The sequence below is a fragment of the Nerophis ophidion genome, linkage group LG23 (genome assembly GCF_033978795.1).
Source record: "Nerophis ophidion isolate RoL-2023_Sa linkage group LG23, RoL_Noph_v1.0, whole genome shotgun sequence".
Taxonomy (NCBI): domain Eukaryota; kingdom Metazoa; phylum Chordata; class Actinopteri; order Syngnathiformes; family Syngnathidae; genus Nerophis; species Nerophis ophidion.
The window spans coordinates 32613696-32627375 of NC_084633.1; the positions used below are offsets into that span (position 1 = coordinate 32613696).

General features: G+C 41.3%; 1 protein-coding gene across 1 annotated transcript in view; it reads left to right on the forward strand.

The window, feature by feature from the left end:
- The window catches only part of fbxl16 (F-box and leucine-rich repeat protein 16), an 81529-nt gene that overhangs the window by 44555 nt on the left and 23294 nt on the right, over window positions 1-13680 (forward strand). The window contains exon 2 of the mRNA XM_061884186.1: window positions 3550-4261. Within this exon, the coding sequence (XP_061740170.1) occupies window positions 3557-4261 (705 nt within the window). The 5' untranslated portion in view covers window positions 3550-3556. The remainder of the gene's footprint in view (window positions 1-3549; window positions 4262-13680) is intronic.

The following is a 13680-nucleotide window of genomic DNA, read 5'->3' on the forward strand; positions in this document are numbered from 1 at the left end:
TTGTAGCTGTGCGGATTGAAAATTAAGTTTTGCCATTAAAGCAACTGTAGATGATCTATGATAGGAAAATGTTTGACTAGCAAAAAGAAAGCAACTTATAGCTAATTTTATATATAATAGTTCTCGCCCGGAAAAGGTTGAAGTGCCATATCCGGGTTGGGGAGGAGACCCTGCCCCAAATGGAGGAGTTCATGTACCTCGGAGTCTTGTTCACGAGTGAGGGAAGAGTGGATCATGAGGTCGACAGGCGCATCGGTGCGGTGTCTTCATTAATGCGGACGCTGTATCAATCCGTTGTAGTGAAGAAGGAGCTGAGCCGGAAGGCTAATCTCTCAATTTACTGGTCCATCTACGTTCCCATCCTCACTTATGGTCATGAGCTTTGTGTTATGACCGAAAGGACAAGATCACGGGTACAAGCATCCAAAAGGAGTTTCTTCCGCCGGGTGGCGGGGCTCTCCCTTAGAGATAGGGTGAGAAGTTCTGCCATCCCTGGGCAGCTCAAAGTAAAGCCGCTGCTCCTCCACATCGAGAGGAGCCAGATGAGGTGGTTCGAGCATCTGGTCAGGATGTCACCCGAACGCCTCCCTAGGGAGGTGTTTAGGGCACGTCCAACTGGTAGGAGGCCACGGGGAAGACCCAGGACACGTTGGGAAGACTATGTCTCCCGGCTGACCTGGAACGCCTAGGGATTTCAAGGGAGGAGCTGGACGAAGTGGCTGGGGAGCGGAAAGTCTGGGCTTACCTGCTTAGGCTGCTGCCCCCGTGACCCAACCTCGGATAAGCGGAAGAAGGATGTATGGCTGTTGTAAGGGAATTGCTGGCCGACGCAGATAATGGGCACTAATACTGTAAGTCCAACATCGTCCTTCATGGTGGAATGCCCAGTTTATTTATCAAACTGGTGCGAAGAAATGATGTGTCTCCATGCTTTTGTACTTATACTCCTTGCCAGTGTAGAAAGAAGTGAGGTTGACCAGAATGTCTTCCTCTTAAGAGTGTATGGATCCGTTCGAGGGCTGTCTTTAAATAGTCGAAGATCTGTCTGATATCAAACGCCTTTAAAGGCGAGTTAAGTATTTACTGAGAGCAGGTGTGTTGTTGGGAGGATAGATCGATTGTGCTCATCACGTCTTCTTTGAATTTTTTGCAAAAGACTCCTGTGAGCAGACAAATAGTTATTAGATGATTCATATCGGCTTTCAATTCCAGCTGTCATCACAGAGCGATCGCGTCTTCCTGGCGTGACGTCACGTAATCAACCGGCTGTGTTCTGGCCTCCCGCATCTCTAATTGTTGTACGGAATTATGGAAGAATAACTTGTGAATGCCATCTCTGCACGGGTTATGTGTAGAGAATCCCGCTTTCAGCCCCCTCGAAATTGGACACGGGCCGGGACGCACCGCCTTGGTTAGGAGGTGTAGCGCCCCTTTTACAATGGTAACGATCCTTCCACTGTTTTACAAACAGTAGGAAAACTTTATGACTCTTACTTACTCTTTTTAGTCAAGTTTGAGGTACTCTCAGTCACGGATGGTCCCGTTGACATTTGAACCGATATGGTACCAATGCCCGGTACCTGGGAATTGATACAGACTAAGACTTTATTGATCCACAAGGGAAATTGTTCCACACAGTAGCTCAGTTTCAAAGGATGGAAAGGGTTAGGATGGAAAGGACGCCGTCGGAACTCATTAATAAGAAAAACAGAACTTACAATTACTCTGACGTCAAATAAAAGACAACACAATGATTCCACATACATCATCAGAAAGAATCATACCTCATTGGCCTCACAAACTCTGAGGGGATGAAGTTTCTTTTGAAGCCGAGACTCTATTAACCTCTTCCATCAAATGCTTGCTGTATCATGCTTCTTCCCTTATTCTGTCAGATATTAATTGTCCCCCCAACAATGTGACCAAACCGGAACAAAAAATAGGTTCCACTCCAGTTTCCTAACAAACATAAAGTTAACATATACTTGCATGAAATTACCAAAAATACATTTTTAATCACATTATATGTAAATATGAACTCATATTTATACATAGTATTTATTTATTCTAATCAACTATTAAATTTTACAACATATATACAATGTGCTTCTGTTAGCAGCTACACAGGTATTAAGTAGATTAAAACTGTACCATAGTGACAATATCAAATGCAACATATATGTAATATAATACAGTTTATACTATATACTGATATATCATATTTTTATGTAATATAGACAATATATAACAAATCCCAATTACCATGTACAATATTACAGAATATGTAAAAGCTGCAGCAAAAAAAAAAAAAAAATAAGGGCAGCAGAAAATATACATTATAAACAAAGAGAGGTAGATAACATAGAATCGGTCAGGTAATGGACACATATCTATTGCTGCTTGGCGCGTGAATATACAGCTGGATGGAGTGCGGAATGAAGGAGTTCTTAAATCAAACCCTGTGGGACTTTGTTGCCAATAGTTTGCCCGGCTTTTTGGATCAGTTTGTCAATCCGGTTTAAGTCCCTTTTGCTGGTGCTGCTCCCCCAACAAACCACTGCAAAGTACAGGGCACTCTATATGTAAATAACTATGAAAATAAAGAAAATGCATTGAAATGAGAAGGTGTTTAGAGGGGTGTATAAAATAGTCAGGAATTATCACGAATACAAAGGATTATGGGTATTTGTTGTGTTGCGTTTATGTTGTGTTACTGTGAGGATGTTCTCCTGAAATGTGTTTGTCATTCTTAATTGGTGTGGCTTCACAGCGTGGCGCATATTACTAAGAGTGTTAAAATTGTTTATATCACAACCAGTAGTGTACTCTGTGTCACCCAGTATGCCTTGCAGTCGTGTGCGTGTTGTCGCGGAAACCACACACATCATGATGCTGGACTGACAAACAGATCGTACATGTTGTTGTAGTCAATGGCTTCATAGCACGCCCTAATACTTATTATCTGTGTGACTACCGGCAGTCATTTAGGAGAATATTAGCGTCTCTTATCTTCTTCGCTTTATGACACGGGACTTAAATGGCACTTTGAATGGCAAAGGATACTGATCACGGAACCATGCATATAAAATATTTCCGGATGGTTCAACCGCCACCCGCCCGGATCTAATTAAAATCTATTTTTTCGTCATGTCAACCGCCCGACACGCGGACTCCGCGGATGAGACCGCAAACCGCGCATCTCTAGCCTGTACTGTATAGCTAGAGCAGATCCAGTACGTTGCTGACACCTAGTGAGCAGTCAGTATACACCACTACATATCACATTTGTTTATTTTTTAAAATGCCAGAACTTTGACTGATCGTCGCCGATAAGAAAATCGAACAAATCAGATCCGATTATGAAAATCCTTAGTAAAAGGCCACTCCTCACTTTCAACTATTTTGGACTTGTGTATTGGCCCCTGAACCTTTATAGTACTCTGACATATGTTTCCTCCCCGACTTTAGAGTACCTTGGCCTAGGTCTGTGCTCTAATATGGTTTAGTTTCTCTTATCCTTTTCACATTGCGGTCTTCTGTTTTTACCAGGTTCCCGATGTTGAACATGTCCACCCCCAGCGAGCTGAAGTCTCCCTGCGTGACTCGCAACGGGATGGTGAAGTTGCCCCCCAGCCAGCCCAACGGTCTGGGGAGCGCCAGCATCACCAAAGGCACCCCTGCTGCCAAGAACCGTCTGTGCCAGTCCTCTTCAGTGCCCTCCATTTTGCCTCCCCCGCCATCCTCTCTACCCTACCACCACCACCACCACCTGGACAGCGCGGTCATGCCACATTCGGCGGCCTCTATTCTGGGGTCCGACCTGGAACCCGGAAAGCAGCTGTTAGGCCTGAAGAGCCTTCGTCAACTACCCCCTCTCACTTTGCCCAAACCCATCCTGTTGGAGCGACAGCTGGTCCTGGACGAGAAGCTGCTAAACCGACTGCTCTGGTACTTCACCACGGCTGAAAAGTGCGTGTTGACGCAGGTATGCAAGACATGGCGCAAAGTGCTGTACCAGTCAAAGTTCTGGGAGGGTGTGACACCCATACTGCACGCCAAGGAGCTTTACACCCTGTTACCCAACGGAGAGAAGGAGTTTGTCAGTCTTCAGGCCTTCGCCCTGCGTGGCTTCCAGGCGTTTTGCTTAGTGGGCGTGTCAGACCTGGACATTTGCGAGTTCATCGACAACTACCCGCTCTCCAAGAAGGGCGTACGCTCAGTCAGCCTCAAGAGGTCCACCATCACGGACGCTGGTTTGGAGGTGAGTCACTCGGCTCTCATGGAATGACTGAGATTTAATCTATATACAGATGTAACAGATACCGTTTAGTGTGATAAAATTCCCGGATGTTAGTATAACCCTTTCAAATTGTAATTACAGTAAAACTGTGATTGATTTTCACTTTGAAAACCTTACTGCTCATTTCCTGCTAACATAAATACAAGATGCATTAATGTATTTCCCCCATTACAAACGTAACCCATTTTGCTTTTAGTAAGTAAGTAAGTACATTTTATCTATAATGCGCTTTTCACAGATCAAATGACAGAGCGCTGTACAAAACTTAGGTCAAGCAAAACAACAATTCAATTTTAAACAGGGGTCTCAGACACGCGGCCCGCGAGCCAATTGCGGCCCACGAGACGGTATTTTGCGGCCCCCACCATAATATTAAAATTTAATGTTAGTGCGGCCCGCAAGTTTTATATGAAGGCCGCCTGACAGCGTTGTGTTATTTGGGTCCAAAATGGCTCTTTCAACGTTCTGGGTTGCCTACCACTGCGTTAGTGGAAAAGCGGCAAATGATTGAAAGCGAAAGACGTTGCCATGGAGACGAGGGTTTTCTTACTTGCCTGGCTGCAGGCACACCGCAACACCTGTCCGTCAGTAATAACAGTCCCCGATGACTTGGACCAATTCAAACCGTTATTTGTTTTTTTTATTGTTTAATTTGCTTTGCCTCACACGATGAACACTACATATATTTCTCTATGACGCCGGATAACACTCCGGAAGCAATCACTTTTTTGCGCTCACTATCCCGGTACTTTCCAGGCTATTATCCGCCGACCACAGTGTTGCTGTAGAGAGGAAAAGCGGACCGACACACATTGCGGAAATAACATTATTCTCCGTGCGTCAACTAAACACAAATATATTCCACAACCCCAAACATGCCTTTTTCAAAGCCTGCAGTGAAGAGAAGGGTTCGTGATGCCCAAAGACAATTCCAGGAAAAGTGGGAGATGCAATATTTCTTTGTTGAGCACACGGGCACTCTAACGTCTCTTATTTGCACAGAGAAAGTTGCAGTGCACAAGGGATACAATTTGTAACGTCAGTGACTTTGAGGCTGTAAATGTGGCGCTTAGAGCCAAGCTATTTCGACATAAATGGAGTGCTTATCCAAAATAAACTGGAAAAAAAAAAAAACACCAGCTGGATTAAACGCACCACTGTCGTGTGTTATTACAACTACATACACTGTTGAGCTTTGTACGAAAAAAACATGAAATATTAGCTAATACTTTGCAGATACTGTAATATGCATTATTTTTTTTTTTGTTGTGGTGTTGTCTCCACAATCTCCCCCTCTGTCTTTTTTGTTTTTACTTCTTTCTGTCCCCTCTTGCTCTGGTTCAGCTGCATAAGACCCTAAAATATATCCAAAAATTGAATAAAGTCAAATACAAATAAGGCAACAAGAAAAGTATCCCACACTCCCCTTTTGTAAAGTAAGTTATTACAGTAAATATGGGCATCTACATCAACGATATCACTTGAATAATTTAAACAAACAAACAAACAAAAAAAACTTTACACATGCCCCGGGTCAGATTATGGATGTTGGGCCATTGTTTAGTGACCCTTGCTTTAGTAGATGAGGCCCTTAATATACTGATATACAAAATAATACCACTGAATAAAATGCAATGAAAGAACAATAAAAATGTGTCAATATTAGAATACAGTGTAATCAGTGAAATATTAACAGAGAAAGAGGGCGTTTAAATGAAAACATTAAAGGTTGTGATTCTCCGTAAAAATAGCACAAAATTCCATTGACTAGAACACAGGTGTCAAACTCAAGACCGGGGGCCAGATGTGGCCGGCTACTTCATTTTATTTGGCCCTCAAAAGCCTGGAAATAATATACATCAATTAAATACTTTAACTTTTCTTACTTTCTTTCATTTTGGGAGAAAAAAAATATATGTAGTCTATGGAATCGCAAATTATGTTAACTTAAATATTGTCCAATTATGAAAAATGGTCACTACTGCCTAGTTTCTCTTTTTATATTCTTATTTTTCTGTTATATTGTTATTCTTATTGTTGCTTTTTCTTTCGTTTTGGCATTTACAGTAATACACTGAAAAATCTACAGTTATTGATTTGCGGTAAAAAAAATATAAACAAAACTGTAAATTTTACTGTAAAATTGCATCTTTTTTTTATTTACAGTAAAAAAAACAAATGTAAATCTGACAAGAAAATTGTGGCAGCTGAGCTGCCTTTTTTTTGTACCATAAAAACAGCAATATGTTTTTTCTATTTAAAGTAATTTACACAACATTGAGGTGAAATTATTGCAATTTAATTTTAAATACATTTTAGTTTTATAATATCAACTAATAAAATGCATTTTAAAAAATTGTGTATTAATAGTATTTACTGTTAGATGCGGGCCTATGGGGCCAAACATAACTGCGACATGGCCCTCAGTGAAAACGACTTTGACACATCTGGACTAGATCCTACATCAAATCCCTGATCACCTTTTTGGTTTTTTTTAAATACAGTGGGGCAAAAAAGTATTTAGTCAGCCACCGATTGTGCAAGTTCTCCCACTTAAAATGATGACAGAGGTCTGTAATTTTCATCATAGGTACACTTCAACTGTGAGAGGCAGAATGTGAAAAAAAAAAAAATCCTGGAATTCACATTGTAGTAATTTTAAATAATTTGTAAATTATGGTAGAAAATAAGTATTTGGTCAATAACAAAAATTCAACTCAATGCTTTGCAATATAACCTTTGTTGGCAATAACAGAGGTCAAACGATTACTATAGGTCTTTACCAGGTTTGGACACAGTAGCTGGTATTTTGGCCCATCCTTCTATGCAGATCTCCTCGAGAGCAGTGATGTTTTGGGGCTGTCGCCGAGCAACACGGACTTTCAACTCCCTTCACAGATTTTCTATGGGGTCGAGGTCTAGACACTGTCTAGGCCACTCCAGGACTTTTAAATACTTCTTACGGAGCAACTCCTTCGTTGCCCGGGCGGTGTGTTTGGGATCATTGTCATGCTGGAAGACCCAGCCACAATTCATCTTCAAAGCTCTCACTGATGGAAGGAGGTTTTGGCTGAAAATCTCACGATACATGGCCCCATTCATTCTTTCCTTAACACGGATCAGTCGTCCTGTCCACTTAGCAGAAAAACAGCCCCAAAGCATGATGTTTCCACCCCCATGCTTCACAGTAGATATGGTGTCGTTGGGATGCAACTCAGTATTCTTCTTCCTCCAATCACGACGAGTTGAGTTTGTATCAAAAAGTTGTATTTTGGTTTCATCTGACCACATGACATTCTCCCAATCCTCTGCTGTATCATCCATGTGCTCTCTGGCAAACTTCAGACGGGCCTGGACATGCACTGGCTTAAGCAGGGGGACACATCTGGCACTGCAGGATTTGATTCCCTGTCAGCATAGTGTGTTACTGATACCTTTGTTACTTTGGTCCCAGCTCTCTGCAGGTCATTCACCAGGTCCCCCCGTGTGGTTCTGGGATTTTTGCTCACCGTTCTCATGATTCTTTTGACCCAACCGGATGAGATCTAGCGTGGAGCCCCAGATCGAGGGAGATTATCAGTGGTCTTGTATGTCTTCCATTTTCTGATAATTGCTCCCACAGTTGATTTTTTCCACACCAAGCTGCTTGCCTATTGTAGATTCACTCTTCCCAGTCTAGTGCAGGTCTACAATTACTTTCCTGGTGTCCTTTGACAGCTCTTTGGTCTTGACCATAGTGGAGTTTGGAGTCTGACTGTTTGAGGCTATGGACAGGTGTCTTTTATACAGATAACGATTTCAAACAGGTTCCATTAATACGGGTAACGAGTGGAGGACAGAAGAGCTTCTTACAGAAGAAGTTACAGGTCTGTGAAAGCCAGAGATCTTCCTTGTTTGAAGTGACCAAATACTTATTTTCTACCATAATTTGCCAATAAATTATTTAAAATTCCTACAATGTGAATTCCTGGATTTTTTTTCCACATTCTGTCTCTCACAGTTGAAGTGTACCTATGATGAAAATTACAGACCTCTACCATCGTTTTAAGTGGGAGAACTTGCACAATCGGTGGCTCACTAAATACTTTTTTACCCCACTTATATACTTTTTTAAAAAAAAATACATTTTCCAAGTAGTTAGGATCATTGGTGTCTACTTTGGCTTAAGAATTTTAGCAAGAGCACGAGAAAAAAAAAAACAAGAAAAAAACAAGAATCAGCTGTAAGTTGAAATAAACAACAATTGGGTTCAACCTTTGGTGACATTTTGTTGGCTTTGTTTACATGCTGTCATGTTTCACTTCTGTGAGCTGAAGCAGTTTAACGTGAGGGCTATTCTGGGATGAGTGCACCGTTGTCATGGCAAAAGCTGTAAGTGTTGACTGCCTGATCTATATATGGACTTCCTTGTTGTGGGTGCTGAAATGGGCATCGGCGATTGATCGCGCCTTCAACTGACGAACCCTACGCAGTCTTTTGACAGCATCGTGGCGGAATCTGGGAGCTTGATATTGCAATAAGTGACATTTGGCAGTTTTTTGGAAAAACATCTCTTTACAAATCCTCCCACCTCTTGTCAGTCAAGTGTAATATATTCTATTTACATGACTAACATCAAATCGCATGTTTATTTATTTGGCAAAAACACGTAAACGACAGGCTTCACGGTGGCAGAGGGGTTAGTGCGTCTGCCTCACAATACGAAGGTCCTGCAGTCCTGGGTTCAAATCCAGGCTCGGGATCTTTCTGTGTGGAGTTTGCATGTTCTCCCCGTGAATGCGTGGGTTCCCTCCGGGTACTCCGGCTTCCTCCCACTTCCAAAGACATGCACCTGGGGATAGGTTGATTGGCAACACTAAATTGGCCCTAGTGTGTGAATGTGAGTGTGAATGTTGTCTGTCTATCTGTGTTGGCCCTGCGATGAGGTGGCGACTTGTCCAGGGTGTACCCCGCCTTCCGCCCGATTGTAGCTGAGATAGGCGCCAGCACCCCCCGCAACCCCGAAAGGGAATAAGCGGTAGAAAATGGATGGATGGACGTAAACGACAAAAATAGTCAATACTTTATTCAGAGGTGGATAGCAGCGAACTGTGTATCTCACCACCTCCGTTGTTGCAAATAAACATTTCTTACAAGTAATATCACTGGAGGACGAGGCTAAACATGTTACATACCGAGTAAGAGAAAAAGCGGGAGCAGACAAGAAGGAATGCTAACCGCCAAGCTAGCGGCTAAGGTAGCTTGAAACATCACAAAAAACCAGTTCCTCGTTAAAGTGTTAATGAAAGCGCATTAACAAGAAAGTAACAAGTTGAAGGTAGAGAGGACAGCAGTCTGAGGAAGCTCCATAGTTCAGTCGTGTCGATAACAAAAGGTTATATCAGTGAATAATCGATACAAATGGTAAACGGGTGACCATACGTCCTCTTTTCCCCGGACATGTCCTCTTTTGTGAGGGCTGTCCGGGCGGTATTTCTTAAATGCTATTTCTTAAATGCCTCAAAAGTGTACGGTATTTTCGATGTACACAGGTTAAGAAGGGGTTAAAAACAAAACAAATTGTGAAGGTGTGTGCGCACGCAGCAGCATTCGTGAGGGAGGGACAGAGAGAGCAAGAGAGTTATGATAAACGCGCATGCTCCGCTTTTTATGATAGATTTATCAGAATTAGGGGTGTCAAAAGTGTACCCCGGAGGCCATTTGGGGCCCGCAGCTATTTTTTTTAAAGGCCCATGGCACATTCTAAAAATACGATTAAAATAAACAAAAACATAACAAAAGTGAAAAAAAAAGCTTAAAGGTGAAATGTCATTTAGAAAAAGTTGCAATGTTGACTGATATCATTGCTCAAAACATAATATTGAATCAAAATCAATGTTATTATGAATTATTGACCTATCCAAGGTTCTCATTACATCACATCAAATATTCCACTTTGAAAAATATTTTGGGTGGAAGATTTTGCATATTTTGTGCGTTTGCCATTAAAAACATAGTTTTGTTTGACAAAAAAAAAAACGGCGGAAAACAAACAACATAAAAAGAACTAAAACATTTTGAAATGAGGGATAGATAAGAAGTTGATGTAGACTCCAGAGATTTTAGTGTTAAATAAAAAATGTATGTATGCCCTGGCACACCATTATCATCATTTCATGACCCAAGCAAAACACTTTTTACACTTTTATACTGAAATAAATACACCTACAGCTTATTGAATAAAAACTGAAAAGTTCAGATCCATGAAGAAAAGAAGAAAGTGAATGAATGTTTATAACTGAATACATTTACATATGCATACAAATTTGTTTTCTTTTTTTTAATTATTTTTTTAATGGATGAAGTAACGTTTATGACAACCTTTTTCCAAAACACAACATGGAATATTAGATATAACAGGATAATGCATACATTTATCTTTTTTTTTTTTCCAAAACGCTTACAAAAAGTGGTACCCTAAAAATTTACTAAGGGACCCCATTTTTATGACTTGATGGGGTCCCTGAGACCCCATTTTAAAAGTTCCTAGCGCCAACACTGCTGTCAACAGAGGAGAAAAATGCTTTATTTAAATGAATATATTATTTATAAAGCAAGTTCGAGTATCATTGGCAAATTTTCACTGAGTCCCGCCCTTGGCATACATATATGTGTCCTCTTTTTGGGATTTCAGAATATGGTCAGCCTATTATACTGGTATAGCGCTTTTCTACCTTCAAGGTACTCAAAGCGCTTTGACATTATTTTCACATTCACCCATTCACACACTGATGGCGGGAGCTGCCATGCAAGGCACTAACCAGGACCCATCAGGAGTAAGAGTGAAATGTCTTGCTCAAGGACACAACGGACGTGACAAGGTTGGTAGAAGGTGGGGATCGAACCAGGTTGCTGGCACGGCCACTCTCCCAACATCGCCACGCCGTCCCCAGAGGGATTAGATCAGAGTTGGACAAATATTTTGACCCGAGGGCCACTTTGAGAGAAAAAAAGGTGTCTGCGGGGCCAATGAGTATATAAATGATATAAACACATTTATCTGTAAAAATCTGCTGTACAGTATGTGTGTTTGGGTCCCTTTTTTTTTTCCAGGAACACTAATACCAAAAGTCACAATGTCCGATATAGTTCTAAAAACGTTATGACAGACCACCTCAAAAAAGCGGAATGGAATTTTACAGTTTTTTTTACTGAATGGGACACCCAAAATGTACAAGAAAATAAAGAAAGTGGGATTTACAATATTAACTATGAGCAATAAAACACTGAATATCAACAAACATATGAACATCGCTCCTCTTTTACTTCTCAGACCAGCTCCTCCATCGTTGTGTATCTTTTACAATCAAGCAAAACACAACGGAAATGTAACAAACAGCAAAATATGAATGCTAAGTGTAATAAACACCTACAATATGATATATCACGTAAAAACCTGCTTCCGCATCTCTCCCGTCCAAAGGCAAAACCTAGTAACTCACTTCTAGCTGATTTTGAGAAAACAAAGGAAAACCAATCTACCTTGATGCTGTCTTACAAAGATCTACAAAGTCATCAAACGTAAAGATGTTTTCTTGAGCTTTCATTTTCTTGCCGATTGAGCCATGGATTGAATCTGCTCTTATGAACGTGTGCCCTTTCTCCAGATATTTTATCACAATCTCGGGTGGGCCCCATTCTGCGTTTGCACATTGGGCAAGAGCCGTGTACAGCGTCCAGTTTTAATTTTGACCTCCACAGTTATCTGCCCAAAAGAGTATGCAAGGGGAAGAATCAAGAACAATACATTTAATGAAGGTGCTTGCAACGTCCTGGGCCAATCATCCAAATATCCCCTTGTGCCATAATATCACAATCAGGTTGACCGTCGACCCCCATTTGTGCAAATGTCTCATTAAAGACAATAAGGCGACTGACAAAGAAGCTCCGATTGGTCCCTTGACATACTAGGTTTTTCTGTTGTATCTACGCGGTTATGTGGTAGTTGCTAGGTCCTGCCATGCGCGTAACAGCTTACTTACGGAACAAATTACAATATCGCATACATTAATCTAAAGCATATCACCTAGGAACTCCAAAATTATTATCAGCTCAGTTTTGACCAAAATTGAGTTACTGGGTTTTGCCTTTGGACGGGAGATCTGTTTCTGACACACGCGTTTCGGGCTGGCTGCTCTGAAAACAAACCCTGCCCACTCTGCTTTGTTCCTGGTCTGAGCTGCTGTGACGTAGATTACTGTAATAACACACAAAAGCGCAGATTTCGACCATTGAAATACTTTCTATAGTTCAAGAATTGCGTTTTTTTTAAAACAGCACTGCACATCATAATGGCGGTGACAGTTTTACTGTTAAAGGTCGAAAAAAAAAAAAACATGATGTAGAACATCCGGCGGGCTGGATTGTAAATCTTAACGGGCTGCATGTGGCCCGCGGCCCGTATTTTGCCGAGATCTGTATTAGATTGATATTCTTGGTTTAACAGAATCTGTGTTTTAATATTTCTGTTGTAGTTTACCAATCTAGGGACTCCATGGACAAAGGGGACTTTTGAGGGTAAAAACAAATTATTTAAAAGAGTGTAGATTTTATTTTTAGTTATAGTGTACTATTGACTTTGTATTAGGGCTGGGCGATATATCGATATACCCGATATATTGCGGGTTTGTCTCTGTGCGATATATAAAATGACTATATCGTGATATTCGGGTATACGTTCTCATGCAGTGCTGGCATTACACTACAGGCTCTTCTCACTCTTTCTTGTCTCTCCTTCTCACAGACAGCAAGCGCACCTTCTTAACATACGTCACATACTGTCATGTCATACGTCTCATACGTATACGCCCTCGCAGAGCAGAGAGGAAGCAGCATGGGTAACGTTAGCTGTGATGCTAGCGGAGCCGTGCGAGTGGTAATACGAGAGAAAGAAGGTGTGAATCTGGTAACAGATGAAGGAAGAATTAATTTCCAAGAAAAACAGCAGGGGGTCCATCGTCTGGCGGTGGTTTGGCTTCAAGTGGGTATATGTTGAACAGACAACTGTAATTTGTCAAGTGTGGGGAAAAGCGTTTCTACAAAAAGTAGCATTACTGCTAATATGTAGCATCATTCACAGATTGTTGTTTTGTTCCATTTTCATATCACATTTCGGTAGTTTGACCTCCTTATTTCCTGTTTAGTCTGTCACCACGGTTACATATTATTTCCACCTGCTACTCTCGGTTCCCGCACACCTGTTTGTCGTAATCACCTCCCTTATTTAAGTTCGCCCCTTTTCGTTCTTCATTCTTGGACTTTAATTTGCTCTCATGCAACAGTTGATGTCTTGCGTTTCATAATTTTACTCGCTAGCTCTCGCGCTGCGGTTTATTTCATTC